The 26,290-nt window shown below is 45.5% G+C and overlaps 1 protein-coding gene across 4 annotated transcripts in view; it reads right to left on the minus strand.

Annotated features, from left to right (window-relative positions):
* Nucleotides 1-26,290, minus strand: part of LOC106560994 (protein MON2 homolog) — a 49,607-nt gene continuing 23,317 nt past the window's right edge. Inside the window, exons 8-35 of one of the 4 annotated variants that reach the window (XM_014124506.2) lie at nt 25,808-26,002; nt 25,152-25,276; nt 24,855-24,994; nt 24,461-24,614; nt 23,436-23,626; nt 23,068-23,149; nt 21,152-21,333; nt 17,074-17,186; nt 16,837-16,941; nt 16,521-16,601; nt 16,187-16,351; nt 14,742-14,843; nt 13,972-13,974; nt 13,040-13,150; nt 12,544-12,719; nt 12,153-12,315; nt 11,635-11,928; nt 11,178-11,376; nt 10,018-10,673; nt 9,358-9,501; nt 6,979-6,996; nt 6,435-6,563; nt 5,194-5,384; nt 4,510-4,570; nt 4,284-4,407; nt 3,809-4,016; nt 1,167-1,249; nt 1-764 (exon numbers count right to left, since the gene is read on the minus strand). In XM_014124506.2, the coding sequence (XP_013979981.1) occupies nt 601-764; nt 1,167-1,249; nt 3,809-4,016; nt 4,284-4,407; nt 4,510-4,570; nt 5,194-5,384; nt 6,435-6,563; nt 6,979-6,996; nt 9,358-9,501; nt 10,018-10,673; nt 11,178-11,376; nt 11,635-11,928; nt 12,153-12,315; nt 12,544-12,719; nt 13,040-13,150; nt 13,972-13,974; nt 14,742-14,843; nt 16,187-16,351; nt 16,521-16,601; nt 16,837-16,941; nt 17,074-17,186; nt 21,152-21,333; nt 23,068-23,149; nt 23,436-23,626; nt 24,461-24,614; nt 24,855-24,994; nt 25,152-25,276; nt 25,808-26,002 (4,359 nt within the window). In that variant the 3' untranslated portion in view covers nt 1-600. The remainder of the gene's footprint in view (nt 765-1,166; nt 1,250-3,808; nt 4,017-4,283; nt 4,408-4,509; nt 4,571-5,193; nt 5,385-6,434; nt 6,564-6,978; nt 6,997-9,357; nt 9,502-10,017; nt 10,674-11,177; nt 11,377-11,634; nt 11,929-12,152; nt 12,316-12,543; nt 12,720-13,039; nt 13,151-13,971; nt 13,975-14,741; nt 14,844-16,186; nt 16,352-16,520; nt 16,602-16,836; nt 16,942-17,073; nt 17,187-21,151; nt 21,334-23,067; nt 23,150-23,435; nt 23,627-24,460; nt 24,615-24,854; nt 24,995-25,151; nt 25,277-25,807; nt 26,003-26,290) is intronic. The other 3 variants (XM_014124507.2, XM_014124508.2, XM_014124509.2) reach the window with 3 other exon arrangements.

The raw sequence follows: 26,290 nt of genomic DNA on the forward strand, positions 1-26,290 counted from the left end.
TTGATTGTAGAACTGTCCCATTTATTTTACACAGACAAATACATCCCTTCTCACGCCGGCTAATAGATTACATGGAATGTTACAGTAAGATTTTTAATAAAATCCTGGCTGTTGAAAATGTCACAAAAGGTAATCCATACACCCCCCCCCCTCCCTCTCCTTAAAGATCCATATAGCCCAAGTACTTTTTTTCTTAATTACATCATCAACACTGTCACCACACACTGTACATCGATTCTCCTTTCAGGAAATCCAAATAAAACAAACGAAACCCAAAGAAAACATTTTTTTTTTTTTTTACTGTAGCAGTTAATACACAAGTCCAGCCAGTCAGAATAAGAATGGGAGGTGGCATCAACAAAAGTGTTTTAGAAGCATACATTGTTGATGTCATGTGTTGCAGGTCAGAGTCGTCATTGTGGACTGAGCTGTCGTGGGGGGAGCTCAGTTACCACGGGTTACTGTCGGTTAGATGGGCTCACATGGAGTAAAAGAGCCCGTCCGTCTCCCTCTGTCCACTTGTATGAAGAAGTGGATGTTTCGGTCTCAGGAGGACACATTCATTAGGAATTCCTTCATTATAAAAAGGGATTGGTCTGGTCAGGATTCTCCGTTCTGAACTCTGGCGACGGGGGGCTGCATAAAGTCTTTGAAGGGCCCCAAGGCCTCCTTCAGCGCTGAGCTGACCTCAGAAGAGGAGCAGGTGATGCACTCCACCAGGGTAGGGTACAGAGCAATCACCTGGGCCCATGTGGTCCCATCCACTGTAGGGGGGCACACACCATGGGATGGGGAATATATGTGCAATGAATAGGAGATGTGGGGATAGGAAAGGAGAGGCAGAGGGAAGAGGAGAGGGAGGAGGACAGATGTGAGGGAGGAGGGCAGAGGAGAGAGGAGAAGAGATGAGAGGAAGGCAGGGGAGTGGAGGACAGATGAGATGAAAGCAGAGAAGAAGAGACAGAAGAGTGGAAAGGAGAGGAAGAGAGAGAGATGTGAAAGAGAAAGCAATTAAATAAATCATTGTTTTCATTAGAAATGAAGAAGTAAATGCTTTTTTTTGTCTGGATAAATTACAATATAAACAACCTCAAGGGCACTTTTGCATGCCTCTAGTAAAATAATGATATCTGTGTCTGTTTTCTAAGTTCTTTATTTCTACTCACCGTTTTCTGGCTGGGTCTTTTTAAGCGAGTCCATCAAAGTGCTGATAGCTTTTAAGACAAAGATGATTTCGGTCACCTGTTGCCTAGAAATAAAAATAAACAGAATGGAATAATTATACTTACATATTAATGTTGTGCATTTAAAAATAACTTGCATTCAGAACCAAACAGGGGGACATACAATGAGCACCCATCAATTAAAGCCCTATTTGCAGCAGGCCTGAATATATGTCATTTGTTACAGTCAGTGTGGCATTTGCTTAAGTAATAGAGAAAGACCACAGAGAAAAGGGACAGGGGGCAGTTTGAAAACAGAAATGTGTATCTGAAGGATGCCTATTTGATTAAGCTATTAGCCTGAGAAGTTGACAATCAAGCGGCATCCTCTGTCCACTACAGAAGACTGTGAAAAGACGGTTACGCTACGCTGCAATGGTAAACCAACACAGTATACATTTTTGGATGACAGTGCATCAACCGGGGAACGGGCAATTCCACAGTAACAGAGTGACACAGACTCAGATTTTTCACTTTAAAAATGTATATCAAACAAAAACCAATGATTCCAAAGTTGCACAAAGCAACAGTAAAACATGTCGTCCCTCACGAATGATGCAGCCTTTGGGCCAATTGAGATATCACGTGTGACTAACATATTTCCAGTTATTGTGTGTGACCACAGATGATCCATTATATTGACCAGATACTCAAGTGGCCGCTCTAATAATGAAAATAAATGTCTAAAAAAATGGAAGGCAGTTACCCTGTACCCCATGTCGTGTGCCAAATACTTTTTGGCAATGACACGGAGCAGCAAGGAGTGGAATGTTAGCTAAAGAGACTGGTACTCAGACTAGAAGGAAGTCAGGAGGAGGCAAGATCAGGTGGGAACATTCTAGCCAATGAGAGAGAGGGCAGATACACATGTGAAAACAGCAGTGGTAGAAAAAGTACTAAATTCTTATACTTGAGTAAAAGTAAAAGATACCTTAATAGAAAATGACTCAAGTAAAAGTGAAAGTCACTCAGTAAAATACTACTAAGTCTAAAAGCATTTGGTTTTAAATATACTTAAGTATCAAAAGTAAAATGTAGTTGCTAAAATATACCTAAGTATCAAAAGTAAAAGTACAAATAATTTAAAATTCCTTATATTAAGCAAACCAGACGGTACAATTCTCTTGTTTTTTTATTTTATTTACGGATAGCCAGGGTCACACTCCAACACTCAGACATCATTTAAAAACAAAGCATTTGTTTAGTGAGTCTGCCAGATCAGAGGCAGTAGGGATGATCATGGATGTTCTCTTGATAAGTGTGCAAACTGGACTATTTTCTGTCCTGCTAAGCATTCAATATGTAACGAGTACTTTTGGTGTCAGGGAAAATGTATGGAGTAAAAAGTACATTATTGTCTTTAGGAACATAGTGAAGTAGAAGTAAAAAATGTCAAATATAAATAGTGAAGTACAGATACCCCCAAAAAACAACTTAAGTAGTACTTTAAAGTATTTGTATTTAAGTACTTTACACCACTGAACAACCGGCACAACTCCAATATAAAGTTGCCGGGTTGTGACGTGTCCTATTTATCAGTACACTCGTAACAACCTAAGCACTATGAAACTTCTATTCCATCAAATAAGCCACACGTAGGAAATAAGGCATTACAATTTTTGTTAACCAAATTCGACACTCATTGACCTCCATACAAAAAACTCCTCGCTTAGTGAGCAAAAAAAATAAAAATAATAATCTATAAAAAAAACACCACCTGCTGGAGAAGACAGATTTTGCTCCCAGTTACTGTACCCCTCTCACTTCCTCTCTGGTTTGACACACAAATTTCAGTTAATTACTATAGTTCCCGCCTTAGGCCAATCAGTGTAACTTTGCAAAGCCGAATCTGTATGGCAAGATGCATCATTCACCCAAGTTTCTTCGAAATTGGGCCAGTGCTGTCTGAGATATCGTGCGTGACTAACGAACGGACGGACGAGCGGAGACGTCATCGTGGGGGACAACAAACCACACAACTTTATGCATAAGAACTACTTTGAACAATTTCCACAGAAAATTTTACAAAAACACATGTACTTGAACAGTGCAGAAGCAAAGTTTGGTAACGGAATGACGCCTTGTGCTGTTTGTGCTGTCATTCCGTTACCAAACTCTGCTTCTGCACTGTTCTTCAAGTAAATGTGTTTTTGTACAATATTCAGTGGAAATTGTTAAAAGTAGTCATTGTGCATAGTTGTATAGTTTGTTTAACTTTGCAATCATTGGTTTTTGTTTGACATACATTTTAAAGTGACAAATCTGTGTCTCAGAGTCACTGTTACCTTGGAATTGCCTGAATCTACCCCGTAAGAATACCAAGAGAATGAAAGAGAAAGAATGAGAGAGAACCCAGAGGAACATGGACGGAGAAACTGCTGCCAGTTCTCAGCTAAAGTTCCAGTGTAAGCCCTGAAGTTGAATGCTAATTCTGTGTAATAGGTGCATAAACACGCTTCACAAAATCAAAATGGGCTGGGTTTTGGTGCGTTTACCCTCTATTACATCCCTGTCCTGGGGGGGGGTCGTAGAGAGGTGACTATGGTCTTCTAGGGCTATTGTTTTAGTGGTGTTCGTGGACTCACCTGGGCAGCGGGCAGCGTCCACTCAGCCTCTCATCATCCACGTAGCGCCTCAACACGTCCTGGGACCTCTTGAGGAGCACGGAGAGGGCCATGCGGGAGATGTAGCCCTCCTGGGGCGTGGACACCTTGTTACTGAAGGAGAACTGGAGCAGCGTCTCAAAACACACCTTGGAGAACTCCTCCCGCATCCGCACATCTATCTCTGCCTCTGTGGATGGTAGGAAAGACATGCTGAGAGGGGATGTAGTAGAACAGATCAGTGCTACACAGTAAAGCGCATCTTGTTATTTTCTTTAGGTGATGCTAGATATTTGCTATTGTTATTAATTATAGTATCAGTAAATAAAACAGAATAAAAAGGTATTTGGAGAGAGAGAAAAAAAATAAGGTATGGCCCACATTTGGTAATCTTCGGTGGAAAAAGCATGAGGTATTGGGAATAAGAGTGGGTAATTCTGACCCAGTGTTTTCTTACCTGTAAATGAGGAGGACTGTGAGTGAATGGATCCTTTATTTAGCATGGTCATAATCTGACCAACAAAGTCTTTGGGGATGAAGTTGGCAAACGGTAAAATCTCTGTGCTGATCAGCTGCACCACCTACAGAACACACGGAGAGGACACAAACAGACCTCCGTGACGGGCAGGTAATAAATGCGGTAATCTAATTGAAAGGTTGCTTGACGTGAAGTCAGGTTTCACCTCAACATCAATGGCTTCATTCTTCTGGAACTCCTGGATGGACACATTGTCTGGAGGTGTGCTGTAAAACAACAGAAATGCAGTGAATCAGCTACTGCTTTACTGCTAATCAAGCCCCATTCCTCCATGCATGGTCTATACTGAATCAATGACCGTTTCCCAGACTGAGGAAGATGCAGGTGCATCAAAATGTCAGTCTGTCAGACTTGCTTTAAAGGCACAATATGGAGAAATCACGCCACCATTCCCTGGTTGCTAAAATTATGTAACGTTTGCCTAATTTCAGTTTATGTGACAAAACAAGCAAGTGTAGATTATCATTGTACAATCTAAACCGCTGTGAAATATATTTTCAATATCCCAAAATATCGTATCTTCAGCTGTTTGAAGCTGGTGTACAACACCAATACTAAAAAGACTCAGAAGCGAAAACTTAAGAATGGGAAGCATAGAAATAGCGCACACAGAACGAACCAGACTTGCTTTCAATGAGAATAACAGATCTACAACTTTCATTTCTATGTGAATTTGATCAGGTTGCCCAGAAAGCTACATACTGGACCTTTAAAAAAAAAAAAAATCTTTGAATAAGGAAATACCAATACACAACACAAGCTTTTTAAAAGGTAAAAGGGAGTGCCTCAGATATTTTAGATGAACTGCCTGAGAAAAGGGGGTACCTACCTTTTGGTGAAGAGGAAATCTTCGAAGGCGTTGGCCAGCTCTGGCCACATGGTTTCAAACATCCCAGAGGAGGCATGCTGGCGGGCCACGGGCAGCCCGATGGACAACACCTTGAGCAGGGATGACACGGCCAGCTTCCACGTGCTCTCTGACGGACACGCATACTTCAGGCCCAGGGGCATCCGCAGGGTCTATGGAGGATGGAGAGAAACGACGGGGTTAGAACACAATGGGAGTCTTCAATGTAGGGACAAGACTGGTTGCCAGGTCTGTTGGTGCATTAGCCAACACCTAGCCTCGATTTCCAGGCTATTTCCTCAGGATCCAAGGAGAGAGCAGGTGGGGGGGGGAATTAAGATCACTAAGGTTAATATTTAGATGCAGTGTGATTGAATATGCTACACATTATCTCAGAGTCTCTGTGACAAGAGGGGGAGGGGCGATGGTAACACAATGGGAGTCTCCAACATATGGACATGACTGGTGCCAGATCTGCTAGTGCAGTTGAACAATTACACTGACAGACTCAGAGGAACACTGGGGGGGGGGAACTCAGTAATGACACAGAGACCTAGAGATGTAACATCAATCACGGACGCAACTAAACAACTGGAGCTGTTGAGGCATTGATGTTTTCCTTCTTTTTTTCATGGAAAAATAAGTAACGGAACAGAAACAGACCGTCTTTGTGACAAACGGCTCCCTTTTTCCATACACAGTGGGCTCCCCCAAGGTTTTATGGCTATGACCTTTCTCAGGAGAGAGAGAGAGAGAGAGAGAGAGAGAGGAAAGAGAGAGGGGAGGATGGGGGTTGGTTTGAACATATCCATAGGGAAACTCTTAATGAGTTCTTGGCAGAGTACTCTTCTAGTTTTGGGAATTGCTTTAATAAGATGATACTGGAAGAGAGTGGTCAGATGGTCCCACACACATACATCAGGCCTCAATGAGAAAGAACTTGGGATGCCATTGAACCACAGGAAACAGAGGAACACCTGACAGCTTTGTGAAGGGATGTTGTTTCCCCACGACAAAGAGCAGCTCGTTTATGACAGAAACACTAGCGACTGGAGTATGATGATGGACTCCAATAGGAGATATAGAATATATTCAGAATGGTGTAGACATTTCACATTAGGGAGTAGCTCCACAACTAGGAGTTCCAGTTTCCGAGCTACTCCGTTTACACAAACACTTATAAACAAAGTTATATGTCTTGATGGTAATGTTGGAGACAGTACCTTGATGATGTTCTGAAGGACTTTCTCGTTGATGACAGCTTTGTGACAGGCTGTTTTGTGGTACTGGTCCACCACCACCTCCAAGGACCTTTCGGCAAAGGGCACGTAGTTTAAGGCAACCCATTCCGCCTGTAGAGAAAGACAGAAGGAACGAGAGAGCGAGAAAGAGAGAGTGGGATTAACTAAAGTTGAAAACCTCCCTCTACATAAATACTAAGAGGACCAAAGCACCATAAAACTTGCAATAGAAAAACATCTACAAATATGGACAACACCCAAACACAGTCAGGAAGATAAGTGATATAAGGATGAGATGGACAGGTAGGTAGTAGGGACAGATAGAGGCATAACCACTTGTTAGTGGCAGACAGAACAAAGAGGGGTAGGTAATATGGAGTGTGTGATGTAGATGAGGCTTTTCACCCACTGCATGGTAAGACCTCATCTACTGTAGTAGCGATGGGACCATTGAGCAGTAGAACACAGCTGAATACAGTTGAGTAAGAGTACTAAAGGGGGCTGAAGAAGGGAGGTGGTAACTCACCGGTGCAAACAGTTGGATCTAAAGGTTGATCCAGATGGATAGTACGACACAAAAACAGAACAATCAGAAGATGAGAATTAACTTGTTTGCTGGCGCCTGGCGTTCTTATACCAACTTGTCGCCACTGACCGTGACAATCATGTTTGTTAATGGTTTGATTGAACAACAGACTGACGAAGTGACAGTATAAATGACTGACAGGTCAACTGACAGACTCTGAGCTTTTACTTCCGAGTGAGTGCGTAGCGTTAATTAGCATAGCTGATTCTGCCACCACCATGAAAACAAACCAGCTCATCAATATAAAAAAGGAACTGGTACACCAGTTGACAGTATTTCTTTGTAGTCAGTACTTCTTTGTAAGTGTGAGTTAGAAAAACACTGAGTAAGATCCTAGCTTTTTATTAAAGCATGGGTCAGCAACAGGCGGCCTGCGAGTATTTTTTTGTCCCCCCCAAAGTTTTTATAACAAAAAAAATCAAAATAATAATAATAAATATTATTATTTATTACTTTTTCAAGACACACAGTGCCTTGAAAAAGTATTTGCCCCCTTTCTAAGCGAATGTTATCAGATCTTCAACCAAAACCTAATATTAGATAAAGGAAACCCGAGTAGACAAATAACACATCAATTACATACTTTATTTCATAAACAAAGTTATGCAAACCCAAGGCCCCTGTGTGAAAAAGTAATTGCCCCCTTACATGCAATAACTGGCTGTGCCACCTTTAAATGCAATGACTCCAACCAAACACTTCCTATAGTTGTTGATCAGTCTCTCACGTTGCTGTGGAGGAATTTTGTCCCACTCTTCCATGCAGACCTGCTGTAACTAAGCAACATCTTTGGGTTTTCAAGCATGAACTGCTCGTTTCAAGTCCTACCACAACATCTCAAATTGGGATTAGGTCTGGACTTTAACTAGGCCATTCCAAAATGTATAATGTGTTGCTTTTTAGCCATTTTCATGTAGACATGATTGTGTGTTTTGGATCATTGTCTTGCCGAATGACACAGCTATGCTCAGAGGGCTGGCCTGACATTCTCCTGTAGAATTATCTGATACAGAGCAGAATTCATGGTTCCTTCTATTAAGGCAATTTGTCCAGGTCCTGAGGCAGCAAATCTTTTCCAAACCATCACACTGCCACCACTATGCTTGACAGTTGGTATGAGGTTGTTACTGTGGAATGCAGTGTTTGGTTTTTGCAATGCATAAATGGGACCCATGTCATCCAAAAAGTTATACTTAGGAAACATTCTTCCAAGAGTCTTGATGATCATCCAGGCAAATTTGAGTAAACTTTTTGGACGAAAATGCCTGGCAAAAACCAAACACTGCATTCCACAGTAACAACCTCATACCAACTGTCAAGCATAGTGGTGGTAGTGTGATGGTTTGGAAAAGCTTTTCTGCCTCAGGACCTTGACAAATTGCCTTAATAGAAGGAACCATGAATTCTGCTCAGCATCAGAGAATTTCTACAGGAGAATGTCAGGCCATGTTTTGCTATTTGTAATGTCAGGTTCCCTTAATCTAATATTTGGTTTTGGTTGAAGATCTGATAACATTCACTATCAAAAACATGCCCAATTTTTTGGGGGGAATATCAGAAATGGGGCAAATACATTTTCCCTGCACTGTGTATTCAGGATTTTAGTTTTTGGTCCCAAAAAAATACTGTAAAATCACCAGGAATTCAGCTTAAAATGTGTTAAATCAAAAACAGGAAAATCTGTTCCCAAGTATGAATCTAGTTGCCTAACCCTGTTTTAAAGATTCCCTTCTGTTTTGAACGTAGTGTGAACAAAGAAAGCATTCTCAACTAACCTACAAAAAAAACAGGGGTTGTACGACATAAGTGAATCAATAAAACGTAGACTTCATTGGGTCTCATTTGTCCTTCATTTTGAGAAAAGGGAAGAATCGTGAATTTGGTCTGTGACCTGCCGAAAACTGGAAAAAAGTAACCTAACGGCTAGCGTGCTACCAGCCTGAAGAGCTAGCGTGCTGAATGAGAGAGAAAGAAGAGGGATGGTTTAGGGCTGCAGATGCGGTTTGAAAGACCCAGCTATGTGTCATGTGATTAGGACAATAGGGAAGGGCAGGGCACAATGAGGACCAGACAAAAGCAACGGGAGGAGCTTCGTGAACGTCAGAGAGGGGGAATGACCATGCTCAGAAAATCTGGAGAGAAACAGACGACTGGCATCGAAAAAAATTCAACAACATTCCATTAAATGAAAATATCCGAGACATCTCGACAACGAGAGAGAAAGAGAGAACGCTTGAAAGAGAGCGGAAGACAAACTTGCACACAAAGCGATAGAGAAAGACAACGGTAGAGAGAGAGAGAGAGATTGTGATTCGTTACCTGGTTGTATTTAGCGTTGGCCACATGTTTGGTTTCCAGCTTGCCGTACTGGGGGGGCTTGCAGGAGAACTCGACAAAGAGGAGCAGCTGTTCGAATATGGCCGGGTACATGACCTGCAGGCTCTCTGGGCCCACACAGATGGCCTGCAGAGGAAGAGACAGGAACCTTACCTACTACTAACCTCACTAGAACCAGGCCACCTCAGTCACCACTGACTCCCATCAGGGGATCATGTTAAACATGATCCCCACAATTGGATATCAGCCTCAATAGCACATATTAAGTGTAGGAGAAAAATTAAAATGACAAAATTGCCATGCTTGTTTCTATAACACAGAGGACAAAGAAGAAACGTCTACTCAAAAAGGGAGCCTTTGAGCTTTGAAAAGTATGTGGATCAAACTACTAGCTAAATCAGCACCTGGAAAATGCCTTTGGCTGTTCATATTTTTTATTTGTATTTACAATGACGGCCTACCGGGGAACAGTGGGTTAACTGCCTTGTTCAACAACAGATTTTTACCTTGTCAGCTCGGGGATTCGATCCAGCAACCTTTCAGTTACTGGCCCAACACTAACCACTAGGCTACCTGCCGCCCATATAACAACCCTTCATAAAAAACTAAGTTGTAACGTATCTGGTGTGGCAGCCCACCCACCTTCTGCAGCACGTCGAGTGCTGTGAGCACGGCCTCCTGCAGGCTGGTGAGGACAGCCTCGGTGTAGGAGGGCAGGATGAAGGGCGAGGCGTCGCTGCTGATGGGTATGGACACGGCCCCGTGGAGGATCACACCCAGCTTCCTCAGGTCCTCCATGCTGAAGCCAGTCTCGATGTGCTGGTAGAGGGCAGGGACGATCTGGACTAACGCTGTCAGGAAGGGCTGGCTGGGGACGAAGGAGGGTCTGTCTGTCCCCGACCCTCCACTAGGGGGCCTCGTGCTTTCCGTGCCCGTCCGGTACCAGGTGTTCCACGCCGACCACCACAGAGCTGCGTCCTCCAGCGCTGACTCTTCCCCCTGGGGAGGGGCCTGGAGTTCCGCTCCATTGTAGCGCGTCAGCCTCTCGAGCATGGAGTCGGAGCGCAGCAGGTGTCTGCCGGGTCCCGAGACGCTGAGGGGGTCGATGAGGACAGGGGGGACGCCCATCACGGCCAGGGCGAGGGCCTCGGTGGGCATGGCGGAGTCCTTGACGGGCGTGCCGATCTGGAGGATCTCTTGGAAGGACTTGAGTGCGGCCAGGGAGACCTCGTTGTTCTTACTGAGGGCAGCAGACTGGATGTGGTCCAGCAGCACCTCCCACGCCTTGAAGAAGTCACCTGTGGAGTGGAGTGGACACACAATCAGATAAGAGGTCATTGTTGGGCTAAATGTATTAAAAAAAGGTACCGTATTGACTGTATAGTATAAAAAGGCATTGTATTGAAGATGCGTGGAGATAAATGTATTGACAGGAGGAGGAGTACCGTCCGTAGAGCACAAGATCTTTACTATTTACCATTGTCAACTGACTAGACTGACTGATGACTTTATGAGATCATATCTATCTACAGTGGAAGGCAACTGATGCAGGCACACACACAGTCTTGTACAGTTAACCTTGTGGGGACACACAACTCAGTCCCATTCAAAATCCTATTTTCCCTAACCCCTAATCCTAACTCAAAAACCTAACCCTAAACCTAGCACCTAACCGTAACCCATAACGTAATTCTAACCCTAACACTAATTCTAACCTTAACCCTAAACCCCCATAGAAATACCAGTTGACCTTGTGGGGACTAACGAAACGTCCCCAGAAGAACAGTTAAACACGGTCACACCTAGCTGCTGCAGCAGGTATCTCCTGGTGTTGAAGATACGAGCCACCCCTGCCAGCGTCAGCACCCAGGTCTCCGCCCACTGTTTCTCAGCCGTGTCCCGTGAGTGGTGGATGAGGATGTTCCCGCCCCCTGACTCAATCTTCTCCTTGTCAGCCGTGGTGGAAGACTTCCTCACACAGTCCAGCAGGTGGAACAGCACCTGGTTATACACAGACATAAAAAAAATGGAGTCGACGTGGACGGCCAGATGGTCATTAAGGTGGGTATAAAGTCCTAGCTGCAGCACTTGATCACGCATGATCATTAAACTGATAGATCCCAAAAGTACAATTCCATGACAGACGAGGGCCAGTGACTGAGCATTTGACTACCTTTCAGTACGCCACAGGAGTCTACAGCCATGCACCCTTCAAGACGGACTTTGTCTATGATCATTGTGACTGGCTGAACTGAGTACCTTCCAGACGACGATGTGCCAGGTGGACTGCTGCAGCAGGGTGCCGTGGGCAGCGATGGTGGAGAACATGGTCTGACCGGCGCTCTTCCTGACGGCGGGCCGGGGGTCCACACACAGCTGGCCCAGCTTGGCGTATAGACACAGCCAAAGGCAGTCGAAGGGAGGGGCCGGGTGGAAGGGCCTGTTCAGGGGCTCGCCCTTCTCCTGAGCCTGCTTCTGCAGCGCGGCCTCCTCCCTCTCTAGATCCTGGGTGATGGCCTCACCCCTCTGGAAGAAGTAGTCGGAGATGTTCCACTGTTGGGGAAAACGGGGAGAGAGAGAGAGAGAGAGAGGTTGATTAAATCACTAGTCACTTTCAAAAGATCATGTTGAAATACTAGAAAAAGGTAACGATTTGAGGGGACGCAGCAGCAAGTATAAGCTTTGTATAACCGCAGCAGCAATATGAACTAGAATGAAGTAAAAACTCAATACAATACAGAATATAAAACAATATATGCAATATGCTGCGGTTGTACCAGGAGTCCTATGGAGGTGAGGCTGATGTTGAGTTCCTGGTTCTGTAGACCGAAGCTGCCGGCTACGTCCACTACGATCTGGAGGCACATGCAAGGCATGGTGGGGAGGAAGTCCGTCACCACCAACTGCAGGCACTGGAAGGCTGTTCGGATCAACGACTCTCTAGGCGACAGGGGACAGACAGACACTTGTCAGACTCCGACATAAAACAGAGTGAATAGCCTACTACTGGACAAGAGAGAAAATACAGCAGGTTAAGATGAAATAGGTGTTAAACAGGGCTACATCTCAGCTTTTAAATATGGATCACGGAGCTTTTCACTCTGCATCGTCCATCCCCAGTCTCTCGCCCTCTCCTTTTTCAATGCTAACCCCCCCTCTCCCTCTCACCCCTGGTCGTTGCGGATGGCCCCTATGACCCCCAGCACTAAGGGCCAGCCTGGACCCAGACTGTCTCCCTGGCTCTGGAGGATCTGCAGCACGCTTTCCAGCTGCTTCTGACGGATGTCTGCATGGAGCACGTTGGACAGCTCCTTCAGAGGGTTCAACAGCAGGAGCTGCAGCCTCTGACACACACACAGAGACAGAGAGAGACGAGAGAGAGAGAGAGAGAGAGAGAGAGAGAGAAAGAAAAGGGACAGAGGGTGAGAGTAGGAAGTGGTTATAATACATAAACAACGACAAGCACACAAATCACTGCCTTAAGACATACAATGTCAACTATGTGTGGGTGGGTTGGTATGGTAATCCGACTAAAAGCAAGTCATCTAATCACCTTCCATTGTAACAGCCACCCGAATTCTAGATAGCATAGTGTACAGTAGTTTCCTGTATTTGCGTTCTATGTGACTGGGTGAAGATGAGAGAGATGGAGTAGTAGCAGTACCTGGTTCTGTGCTAGAGGGGGGTTGTGCTTGTAGGCCAGGCCAGCTTTGATGAGGGCGGTAACAGCCTCAGCCCCCCACTCTCTCATCCTGGCGTTGGGGTGCTGGCAGACCTGCAGCAGGTAACATCATTGGGTAGGGCACACACACAGGAAAAGAGAGAGAGAGAGAGAGAGAAAGAGAGAGAGAGAGAGAGAGAGAGAGAGATCAGACACATCACACAGTACACACACAAGCATTGCAGAAGGAGGGGGAAAGAGAGTTGGGAGAAAGCTGGGGAGAGAGAGAGAAAAGAGAGAGAAAGAAAGAGAGCGATATCGATAGAGAGAGCAAGGGATCTGAGTCAGGGGCAGTTCAAACAGTATGCCCACCCGTTTCTCACAGCAGGTGGTTAAAACAGACTGTATGCCTGTGATTTTCTACTCGCACAACAGTGAAAATCAGGTCATTCCATTTGACAGACACGTAATCATGAAAGCTCTGGTAAAAATCAGCCAGATTTCGTTGCTTTGCATTGCTGCACATTTCACTATTCCCCTGGGCTGTTAGATCCAGTGAATGAGATGCCACATCAGCACTCCCCCTTCACAGCCCACAAGTGTCTGTGTTGTCTACCTGTTGGCCAACGTCAAACAAGTGTGTGACTGGCCTAGAAAGGCTGGCATATCATTAGCGATGATAAGGTAAGATGCATTAAATGTGCAGGTATCTGCATAGTATGCACACAAACAAAAACAGAGTTCCAGAAATGCAACTCATGTGTGCGAGGCAATTTTGATCAAACATTAACAGCGAAGCAAACAGAAATCTGTCGCAAGCTGCACTTCGCAAACTCTCAGCTCCAACACCTTGATTGCAGGCAGAGAGACAGACGGAATGAAAGAGAGAAAGAGAGAGAAAGCAAATGATTGGGAGGAGAAGTTTCCGAGCTTACCTTCTGCAAAAACAGACATGGGTTGCAAAAGAGAGGGAGATAGAGAAAAGACAACTTAAAGAGGAACCGTTCGTTTCAGACAAACACACACCCATACACACAGAACTGCCACAGATACAGATGCAGTCAAATATATTGGCACCCTGGCACTTCACAATGGAGTGCAATGAAGCAGAGTGCTCCGTTTTCTCTTTTCAAAACTGGTTGAATGGATATTTTCACCCTGTATACATCCTGCAATTACACATAAACAAGAATCACTCATCTCCAACCAAATTAATTCAAATTTTGAATCATTTAGTCCAGGCCTTTAACATTTTATATATATATAAAATATATATAGTTCTTCTTGGTCTTGTGCAGTTGTATATCAAACAAATACACTATTTTTATTTATTTTAGAAGAAACAGTGAATCGTGTAAGGGTGGCAATATATTGGACCGCATCTGTAAAGCTATAACACTATCACTAAATAGGGGACAGATGCCACTCACAGCATTAGAAATGGAAGAGTCCCTACCATGATACGAGAGGGCTTGAAATGTACGTACCGAAGGACATACACCTACAGGCTACAGCATAGCCCTCCCCCCAAAAAAACACTTCACTAACCTGGCCCTAGATCCATCTGTGCTCTTTGTCAAGGCATAACAATTGCAGAAGGAGTTGGCAAGAGAACAGAAACGGACTTGCACACAGTCTACCACTTCACTACCCTCCTCTTTAAAAAGGTCTAATGTGGTCTATAGATGGTTAGTGGAAGACGTACCTCCAGCAGATGTCCAGTGAGGGGCCTCCACAGGATCTCTATACGGTCCATGTTGACCAGGCCCGTCTCCAGCAGCTTGGCTACCGCAAATAGAGACGGCTCCTTGACACAGGACGACGACAGAACACAGGGGTGATTGGTTTGGTGGATATAGGTATTAAAACAATAAAGGAGGTATGGTATATGGCCATATATACCACCCGCCTGGATACATTTGGCATTTTAGTCATCATCTTAAGATGGCTAGGTGGGACAACCGCACTTCACAGGCATTGTAAGTCGCTCTGGATAAGAGCGTCTGCTAAATGACGTAAATGTAAATAGTAGGCATGGGGGGGGGTCAAGTGTGAGTGTTAGTTCACAAAAGGCTTTTTTGAAAAGGGGAGGAGAGGTGGTGGTGGGGGTCAGGGTGAGGATGGGGTGCGAGGGGGGGTTTCTGGAATGATTTAAAATACTCTTTGAAGAGGTAGAGTTTAAGATGTTTTCGGAAGATGGCCAGGGACTCTGCTGTCCTAGCTTCAGGTGGAAGATGGTTCCACCATTGGGGTGCCAGGACAGAGAAGAGCTTGGACTGGGCTGAGCGGGAGCTGCCCTATTGTAGGGGTGGGACGGCCAAGAGACCAGAGGTGTCAGAACGGAGTGCTCAGGTTGGGGTGTAGGGTTTGGACATAGCCTCCGTAGGCAAGTACATTGGTCTTGTAGTGGATGCGAGCTTCGACTGGAAGCCAGTGGAGTGTGTGGAGGAGCAGGGTGACATGGGAGAACTTAGGAAGCTTGAACACCAGGTGTTGCGTTCTGGATAAATTGCAGGGGTTTGAAGGCACAAGCAGGGAGCCCAGCCAACAGCGAGTTGCAATAGTCCAGACGTGACATGCCAAGTGCCTGGATAAGGACCTGCGCCGCTTCCTGTGTGAGGTAGGGTCGTACTCTACGGATGTTGTAGAGGATGGATACAGCATGGAGCATGGATACAGCCCTTAGCCGTGGTATATTGGTAATATACCACAAACCCCTGAGGTGCCTTATTGCTATTATAAACTGGTTACCAAGGTAATTAGAGCAGTAAAAATAAATGTTTTGTCATACCCGTGGTATAGTGTCTGTTATACCACGGCTGTCAGCCAAATCAGCCCTCAGGGTTCGAACCACCCAGTTTATAATGTGGTATACGGCCAATACACCACGACTAAGCGCTGTAACCAGGCACTCCCTGTTGCGTCGTGCTTAAGAACAGCCCTTAGCCGTGCTATATTGGCCATATACCACACCCCCTCGGGCCTTCTTGCTTAAATATACCACAGCTTCCAGCCAATCAAAATCCAGGACCCAAACTACCCGGTTTCTAATACACATTAAGTAACTCAAGGCTCATGCAGAAGACAGAGAGGTCATACGTTGTCGCTCTGGCTACATCTACAATAATGAAGTACCTGTGAAGTAATTACCTTGTTAGTCCCATAGGCCATCTCCATAGCCTCCAGAGAGAGGGAGCACAGTGCGTTGATCAGGTGATGCAGTGACACGTCATCTAGGTACTGGGAGCTCTCAAAGAGTCTCGACAGGATGTTGGAGATGAAAGGCAGATCTGTCATCACAGCCGTGGTCAGCACCTGTAACACACAGACAACACGGGGGAGTCAGAGAGCTGAACGGTGAAGCTGGTGGGCTGAAGAGCAGTAGCGAATAGCCAATGAAACCCTATGGGAGTTGTTGCTAATTGATGCAGAGAATTTGACTCGTTACAGCGTGACTGCGTAAGGCAGGGCGATAGAGTCTTACCGTGCTGGGCCCCTCTACTGCACGACCAGGCTTCAGAGCACCTCCAACCCCAGGCTTCAGGCCTAGGATCCACACCAGGTGCTGGGAGAGGAGAGGAAAGGGAGAGATAGATGGAGAACAGGAAGGGCATAAAAGGTGGTGAGAAAAGTCAAAGAGAGTGATTCACTCAGACCACTTCCGATATACCATAAAATAAATTGAAATATTTAGGCTTGTCAATAGCCGAAAAAGGACAGGAAATCCAGGCATGGCTTTAATACACTGTAGAGCTGTGCCAGTGTGTTTGTGTGGTGGGTACAGTATGGTGGTAGTGTACCTGCAGTGTGGCCAGCACCAGCTGCCAGGAGGTACCCAGCACTGCCCCGTGGCAGTGGGCCAGGTTCAACAGGGTCCGCATACACTGGATATTCTTAGCAGTCAGCTGAGTGAGAAAGAGAGAGGGAGAAAGAGACACACTGTTATATCACACTACTGTCTGTACTGTATTATGTGAACGTCTAACATGTGCCCACTAGTTGTGTTGTTGTAGTAATGTTGTGTAGAGGTCCCTTACCACCACAGTGCCTTGGGGCTGTACAGTGAGAGGCTGTCCCACAGCCACCACCTGCTGATGAGACTCACTAGAGGGACTGATGATCTGCACACTCTGGCCCTGAATAGAGTAGGCTGTGGAGCACACACACACACATTTATTTAGAGTCTTCAACGAAAGCAACGACCACAAGGACTAAATCATTTGGAGGTCAATCAATATATTTACTCCTTAGTTGAAATGAGTCTTGGTTTTTTTCTCCTCACAATGTAACTCAGACAGACACTCTGATGACAATAACATGAGTCATTTCCATTCATACACCAGACTGAGTGACAGACAAGCCAGCTACATGCTAGACTTGATTAATTAACTCCTAAGGCAAACACCCATCCTGCTGAAGCCAATTTGCGAGTTCTCTCTCACAGCAAATATGCGAAGTGTGTGTGTGTGTGTGTGTGTGTGTGTGTGTGTGAGTGAGAGAAAGTATGTGTGTGTAAGTGTGAGAGAGAAAGGGCATGTTTGTGACTGCGTGTGAGAGAGTGTTTGTAACTGTCTGTGTATCCCCCCCCCCCCCCAACACATTCATCTTGGTGCAACTAAACAGATGGAACAGGGAAACAGTTCAGGCACAGCCAGGATTAATGATATACAGTGCCTTCGGAAAGTATTCAGACCCATTGACTTTTTCCACATTTTGTTACATTGCAGTCCTATTCTAAAATTGATTCAATCGTTTTTTCCCCCTCATCAATACCCCATCATGACAAAGCAAAAACAGTATTCAGACCCTTTACTCAGTACTTTGTTGAAGCACCTTTGGCAGCGATTACAGCCTCGAGTTTTCTTTGGGTATGACGCTACAAGCTTGGCACACCTGTATTTGGGGAGTTTCTCCATTATTCTCTGCAGATCCTCTCAAGCGTTGTCAGGTTGGATGGGGAGTGTTGCTGCACAGCTATTTTCAGGTCTCTCCAGAGATGTTCAAATGAGTTCAAGTCCGGGCTCTGGCTGGGCCACTCAAGGACATTCAGAGAGTTGTCCAGAAGCCACTCCTGCGTTGTCCAGGCTGTGTGCTTAGGGTCATTGTCCTGTTGGAAGGTGAACCTTCACCCCAGTCTGAGGTCCTGAGTGCTCTTGAGCAGGTATTCATCAAGGATCTCTCTGTACTTTGCTCCTTTCATCTTTGCCTCGATCCTAACTAGTCTTCTAGTCCCTGCCGCTGAAAAACATCCCCACAGCATGAGGCTGCCAGGTTTCCTCCAGACGTGACGCTTGGCATTCAGGCCAAAGAGTTCAATCTTGTTTTCTTCAGACCAGAGAATCTTGTTGCCTTTTGGCAAACGCCAAGCGGGCTGTCATGTGCCTTTTAATGAGGAGTGGCTTTCCGCCAGGTCACTCTACCATAAATGCCTGATTGGTGGAGTGCTGCAGAGATGGTTGTCCTGGAAGGTTCTCCCATCTCCACAGAGGAACTCTGGAGCTCTGTCAGAGTGACCATCGGGTTCTTGGTCACCTCCCTGACCAAGGCCCTTCTCCCCTGATTGCAGTTTGGCCGGGCGGTCTCCTCCAGGAAGAGTCTTGGTGGTTCCAAACTTCTTCCATTTGATGGAGGCCACTGTGTTCTTGGGGACCTTCAATGCTGCAGAAATGTTTTGGTACCCTTCCCCAGATCTGTGCCTCGACACAATCCTGTCTCGGAGCTCCACAGACAATTCCTTCAACCTCATGGGTTGGTTTTTGCTCTGACATGCACGGTCAACTGTGGGACCTTAAATAGACAGGTATGTGCCTTTCCAAATCATGTCCAATCAATGGATTTTACCATAGATAGACTCCAAGTTGTAGAAACATCTCAAGGATGATCAATGGAAACAAGATGCACTGGAGCCCCAATTCGAAACTCATAGCAAAGGGTCTGAATACTTATGTAAATAAAGCATCTATTTTTTTCATTTGTAATACATTTGCAAACATTTCTAAAAACCTGTTTTCACTTTGTCATTATAGGTTATTGTGTGTAGATTGCTGAAGATTTGTTTTTATTTCATCAATTTTAGAATAAGGCTGTAACGTAACAAAATGTGGAAAAAGTCAAGGGGTCTGAATACTTTCCGAAGGCACTGTATGTGGAGTATCACAGTGGTTAGTATGGAGATCACACACAGTCAGGACTCTAGAGCAGGGTTCCCCAACTGGCGGCCGCCGGGCCGTGGCTGAAACTAGTTGATGATCCCTGCTTTAGAGCTTAACACTCTCACACATACAGTGCCTTGCATAAGTATTCACCCCCTTGGTGTTTTTCCTATTTTGTTGCATTACAACCTGTAATTTAAATGGATTTTTATTTGGATTTCATGTAATGGACATACACAAAATAGTCCAAATTGGTGAAGTGAAAAAAATTGTTTCAAAAAATTTAAAACAGAAAAGTGGTGCGTGCAAATGTATTCACCCCCTTTGCTATGAAGCCCCTAAATAAGATCTGGTGCAAGCAATTACCTTCAGAAGTCACATAATTAGTTAAATAAAGTCCACCTGTATGCAATTTAAGTGTCACATGATCTGAGTATATATTTACACACACACACACACACACACACACACACACACACACACACACACACACACACACACACACACACACACACACACCTGTTCTGAAAGGCCCCAGAGTCTGCAACCACTAAGCAAGGGGCACCACCAAGCAAGCAGCACTATAAAGACCAAGGAGCTCTCCAAACATGTCAAGGACAAAGTTGTGGAGAAGTACAGATCAGGGTTGGGTTAAAAAAAAACATATCAGAAACTTTGAACATCCCACAGGCACCATTAAATCCATTATTAAAAAATGGAAAGAAATGGCACCACAACAAACCTGCCAAGAGGGCTGCCCACCAAAACTCATAAACCAGGCAAGGAGGGAATTAATCAGAGGCAACAAAGAGACCAAAGATAACCCTGTGGAGCTGCAAAGCTCCACAGTGGAAATTGGGATATCTGTCCATAGGACCACTTTAAGCCGTACACTCCAGAGCTAGGCTTTATGGAAGAGTGGCCAGAAAAAAATAAGCAAACATGTTTGGTGTTCGCCAAAAGGCATGTGGGAGACTCCCCAAACATATGGAAGGTGGTACTCTGGTCAGATGAGACTAAAATTGAGCTTTTTGTCCATCAAGGAAAACACTATGTCTGGCGCAAACCCAACACCTCTCATCACCCCGAGAACACCATCCCCACAGTGAAGCACGGTGGTGGCAGCATCATGCTGTGGGGATGCTTTTCATCGGCAGGGACAGGGAAACTGGTCAGCATAAAAGGAATGATGGATGGCGCCTAATACAGGGAAATTCTTGAGGGAATTTTTTTTCAGTCTTCCTGAGATTTGAGACTGGGACGGAGGTTCACCTTCCAGCAGGCCAAGACCCTAAGCATACTGCTAAAACAACACTTGAGTGGTTTAAGGGGAAACATTTAAATGTCTTGGAATGGCCTAGTCAAAGCCCAGACCTCAATCCAATGGAGAATCTGTGGTATGACTTAAAGATTGCTGTACACCAGCGGAACCCATCCAACTTGAAGGAGCTGGAGCAGTTTTGCCAAGAAGAATGGGCAAAAATCCCAGTGGCTATGATGTGCCAAGCTTATAGAGACATACCCCAAGAGACTTGCAGCTGTAATTGCTGCAAAAGGTGGCTCTACAAAGTATTGACTTGGGGGGGGTGAATAGTTATGCACACTTAAGTTCAGTGTTTTTGTCTTATTTCTCTGTTTCACAACAAAAAATATTTTGCATCTTCAAAGTGGTAGGCATGTTGTGTAAATCAAATGATGCAAACCCCCCAAAAACCTATTTTAATTCAGGTTGTAAGGCAACAAAATAGGAAAAATGCCAAGGGGAGTGAACACTTTCGCAAGCCACTGTACACACAGAGAGACTTGCTAATTAAGTGTACACATAAACAACTACCTACTGTTTTATCAAGTTCCTCAGAGGCACATGTGTTTAATTATCACAGAGCTGATACCCTACTATCTGTAGCAATGCCATGAGATAAGACAGCTATGAACGCACACCAAACACCCTCGGGGTACTGACCCTTGTTGTTGAGGTTGGTTGCGTTACTGCTAAGAACAGTCAGGGCATAGTGTGGGGGCAATGAGGCCTTGCAGATGGCTGTGATGAAGGCGTCGCGGGGTGTGACCAGGCCCAGACGACCACACAGAGACGCCATGGTCAGCTCCGCCTTCAGGATGCTCTCTGTCGCCGTCTCATCAGTACTGGAGGGGGACGAGACACACAGAGGGTTATGGGTTTGGAACAAACACGGAGGAATGCTTAACTGCCGCAACGTTTGGACTTTTTGCCTTGGAGGAAAAAAATATATATCTCAGAATACCGTTTCATCACAGGACACATTACACAACAACTTATGGTCTTGTAGCTTCAAGAAAAACTTTGGTTGCTCCTGAACTTAACACTGACCTTAAGTTATTTTGAGGGGATACTTTACTGAACATAAATATGAACCCAACATGTAAAGGGTTCATGTTTCATGAGCTGAAATAAAAGATCCCAGAAACGTTCCATAAGCACAAAAAAAGTATTTCTCTAAAATGTTGTGCACAAATTTGTTTACATCCCTGTTAGTGAGTATTTCTCTTTTCCCAAGATAATCCATTCATCTGACAGGTGTGACATATCAAGAAGCTGATTAAACAGCATGATCATTACACAGGTGCACCTTGTGCTGGGGTCAATAAAAGGCCACTAAAATGTGCAGTTTTGTCACACAAGACAATGCCACAGATGTCTGTGGGAGCGTGCAATTGGCATGCTGACTGCAGGAATGTCCACCAAAGCTGTTGCCAGATAATGTAATGTTAATTTCTCTACCATAAGCTGCCTCAAACATCGTTTTAGAGAATTTGGCAGTACGGTCAACCGGTCTCACAATTGCAGACCACGTGTAACCACGGAAGCCCAGGACCTCCACATCTGGCTTCTTCACCTGCAGGAGCTGTTGAAACTGTGGATTTGCAAAACCGAAGAAGGTCTGCACAAACTGTCAAAAACCACATCAGGGAAGCTCATCTGCGTGCTTGTCGTACTCATCAGGGTCTTGACCCGACTGCAGTTCGGCATCTTAACCGACTTCAGTGGGCAAATTCTCACTTTCGATGGCCACTGACACGCTGGAGAAGTGTGCCCTTCACGGATGAATCCTGGTTTCAACTGTACCAGGCAGATGGCAGACAGCAGTTATGGCATTCTGTGGGTGTGCGGTTTGCTGATGTCAATGTTGTGAACACAGTGCCCTATGGTGGCGATGGGGTTATGGTATGGGCAGGCATAAGCTACGGACACTGAACACAATTGCATTTTATTGACGGCAAATTGAAGGCAAAGACATACCGTGACGAGATCCTGAGGCCCATTGTCGTGCCATTCATCCGCAGCCATCACCTCATGTTTCAGCATGATAATGCACGGCTCCATGTCACAAGGATCTGTACACAATTCTAGGAAGCTGAAAATGTCCCAGTTCTTCCACGTCCTGCATAATCACCAGACATGTCAACCATTGAGCATGTTTGGGATGCTCTGGATCGACGTGTACGACAGCGTGTTCCAGTTCCCGCCAAAATCCAGCAACTTAACAGACATTGAAGAGGAGTGGAACAACACTCCAGAGCCCACAATCAACAGCCTGATCAACTCTTTGCAAAGGAGATGTGTTGCGCTGCATGAGGCAAATGGTGGTCACACCAGATACTGACTGGTGTTCTGATCCACACCCCTACTTTTTTTCTTAAAGTATCTGTGACCAACAGATGCATATCTGTATTCCAAGTCATGTGAAATCCATAGATTAGGGCCTTATGAATTTATTATTTCAATTGACTCATTTCCTTATATGAACTCTAATCTTTGAAATTGTTGAATGTTAAGTTTATATTTTTATTCAGTGTAAATAAATTGACTTTGAGGTGATCTATAAGAAGGGCTGTTACCTGGCGTCCAATAGGAGTGAGAGGGCAGCCAGTAGACCACACCAACACGCACTGACCATCTCCTCCCAGACCAGATGGGCTCCTAACAGAGAAACAGCAGTTAGCAACAGAGTGGACAAGAAATATACATTTATACAGATATCTATATTTAAACGCCACATCAGAATGCTGGTTTTGAATAGGGATGATAACACATTCATCACTGTAGTAAGCCTACATATATTAACGCCCTTAGGAACTGTAGGTATTGGATTGCCCACTAGAGGTCAATAAAATTGCAAGCTAGGGTTCGGCTCCTTGTGTGGGCCCAGAGAAGCGCCCCGGTCCTGGCCCCCGACCCTCCCTCATCCTCCTCCCCCCCTCTTCACCAGGCTCAGCTTGGGCGTTCTGGTCTGGGTTGGCCTCCCTGCGTACAGCCACCTCCTCCTCCTCCTTGGCCAGTTCTCTCTCTATCATGGAGGTGATGCCTCGGACCAGGTCCAGCAGGGCGCTGAAGGCCACAGACATGGCATAACCCTCTGGGATGGACGGGGGCTCCACCTTGTCCAACATCTCCAGACTGGGGCAGGGAAGAAGAAAGGGAAACGTATGATATGACGCATTGTGTATGTGTGTGTGTGTGTGTTTACACTACTCAGTTGTAAGAAATGTTGTGTATGTCCCAAGGAGCTACATGTAAACAGAAACAGTCATTCAGCTCCCACTAACAAACACACTCACTGGACTGCTGCAGGATCAGCTTTCCCTGGCCATGTGTTCATTACAGACACACGACGAGCTGTGTTAAGACAATGTTGACTGACAACTCTCTGTCCTGCATTAACAAACAAACCAGCCAGTTTAATTCTCTAGTCTATCAAAGCACCAGCATTGCTCAATCTCCTCATAATTACAGACAACAGATCTCATTCCCTTCCACCCGACCCATGCATAAAAAGGGAAAGGGGGATACCTAGTCGTTGTACAACTGAACGCATTCAACTGAAATGCGTCTTCCGCATTTAAACCAAACCCTCCGAATCAGAGAGAGCAGAGTTACGTCAACTAATCCACAGCTAAATCAACTCCTTCCTTCCCTCTAATAGGCATAGTGTGTGTCGTGGGGTATTTGCTGTGTTTGTGTTCTCTCTGTTCCTGCCTTCGTCTCCGTTCCCTCACTCAAAGACAGCAGCTAGTTACATTTACAGGCCAACTCTCCTCCAGGGTGTCTAGGTTCATGGTAACGGCCGTAATTCCGTCCCCTGTGGTTTAAAATCAAACCGTTTCTCTCTGGTTCAACCATCTGTCTCCAATAGACTGTGTCCCTGTGTGTGATAATTGGATGGATGATTCAAACCTAGACAGACATAGCTAGATGTCTAGTGTGTGTGTATATATATATAGTACTACTCACTAGGTAGCCTTGGCGCTGCCCTGTACACTGACGGTCATGAGGGGGATCCAGGTACCGCGGTACTCGAAGGCAGCCTGTGTGGTCAGACTCCCACCCTGACCTCCTGCTCCTGGACCACCCTGGGCAGCCGCCTGGGCCCCCGACCCAGACCCACCTAGGGAGGGAGAGAGAGATTGAGGAATGGAAGGGGGGAGGGAAGGAAGGAAGCTGTTAGTATTGAGCTGGCACCAAAGCCTTCGCACCCTGCAGACCAGAACCTTCCATACCCTCGTGAGTTGCCTAATCCTATCCTAGGGATTCCTCTTCTTTACTTTCTTCCCAACTACAGTCTCAAGCTGTAACACCAGTAAAGACAACATTAGCTCCTTCTCAGTGTGCTCAGTGTGGTCCTCACCAGCAGGGGCATTGGTGGCAGCAGGGTTGCCTGTGTTGGGGACGATGAAGAGGGACTGGATGAAGGAGCCCAGGGCGTTAACAATGTCCCGGAACACCTTGGTAGAGTGCTGCTTCATGTCATAGGACTGGCAGAAAGACCTGGAGGGGAGAGAGAGGGTGTAACGAACGTTGCTTAAAAAAAAGATATAGAATATGGAGATTGTTGAGGTTGTGTGTGTTTGTGTGTGCAGTAAGGTTAATGTCAGAGGCGTATGGTGAGGTCAGTGATGTGTGTGTGCGCGCTCCTCCTCTTCACCGTAGCAGGTGTGGCTGTACACACAGCCTGTGGACGGACTCCACGGCCACGGCTCTGAGCCACTGAGGCTTCTCTCCATCCAGGAACTTCACCAGCAGGGACAGAAAGATCTCACACTCCGTCACCTACAACACAGACAAACACACCTCAATCCCCAAGATAAATATCCACATATGGAGGGTCTCTACAATAAGACGACAACAGGATTTGTGGAAAATTTGAATTTCAGTTAACCTCCTGAATTGACTGAAATCAAATGGAATTGACCCAAACTATAGTTCCTGCCTTGGCTCACACCACTAGACTGTAGTTGTGTTTGAGGATTTAGGTACAGAGAACACAGTATTAGGTAGTAACTAATGTAACTGACTTTCACCAGTAGGCTGGAGAAGTGTTTGATAACCCCAGGGACTCACCAGTAGGCTGGAGAAGTGTTTGATAACCCCAGGGACTCACCAGTAGGCTGGAGAAGTGTTTGATAACCCCAGGGACTCACCAGTAGGCTGGCGAAGTGTTTGATAACCCCAGGGACTCACCAGTAGGCTGGATAAGTGTTTGATAACCCCAGGGACTCACCAGTAGGCTGGATAAGTGTTTGATAACCCCAGGGACTCACCAGTAGGTTGGATAAGTGTTTGATAATCCCCGGGACTCACCAGTAGGCTGTAGAAGTGTTTGATGAGCACAGACACCACTCTGAGCAGCCTCATGCAGATGGGGAAGTAGGGTTTTTCTACAGGGGCAGGGGAGGCAGCGCCGCTGCTGCCCTGGCGGAACTTGATGTTGGGGGAGAACAGCTTGATGACCAGCGGACAAACACGCTCCTTCAGCAGGAAGCTGAACTCCTGGTGCTATATAGGGGTCAGAGGGCAGGGGTTAAAGGCCAGAGGGCAACGGGTGGGGTCACAGTACAAACACAAGACACACACCTACAGTGAGATGACATAGTATTCTATTTCAATGTATATAATACTCAGTTGTATTGCATTATATCGCACTATACTTTACTGTATCATATTGTATTACGTTCTCACTGTCGTACCTCTGGGGGCCCCATGTGCATGTCATCAATGTCTTTAAAATGTATTTAATAAATCATTGACAGTAACCCTCCAAAAAGTCATTCATAAACCTTTTTA

Source organism: Salmo salar, chromosome ssa10 (assembly GCF_905237065.1).
Source record: "Salmo salar chromosome ssa10, Ssal_v3.1, whole genome shotgun sequence".
Lineage (NCBI taxonomy): Eukaryota > Metazoa > Chordata > Actinopteri > Salmoniformes > Salmonidae > Salmo > Salmo salar.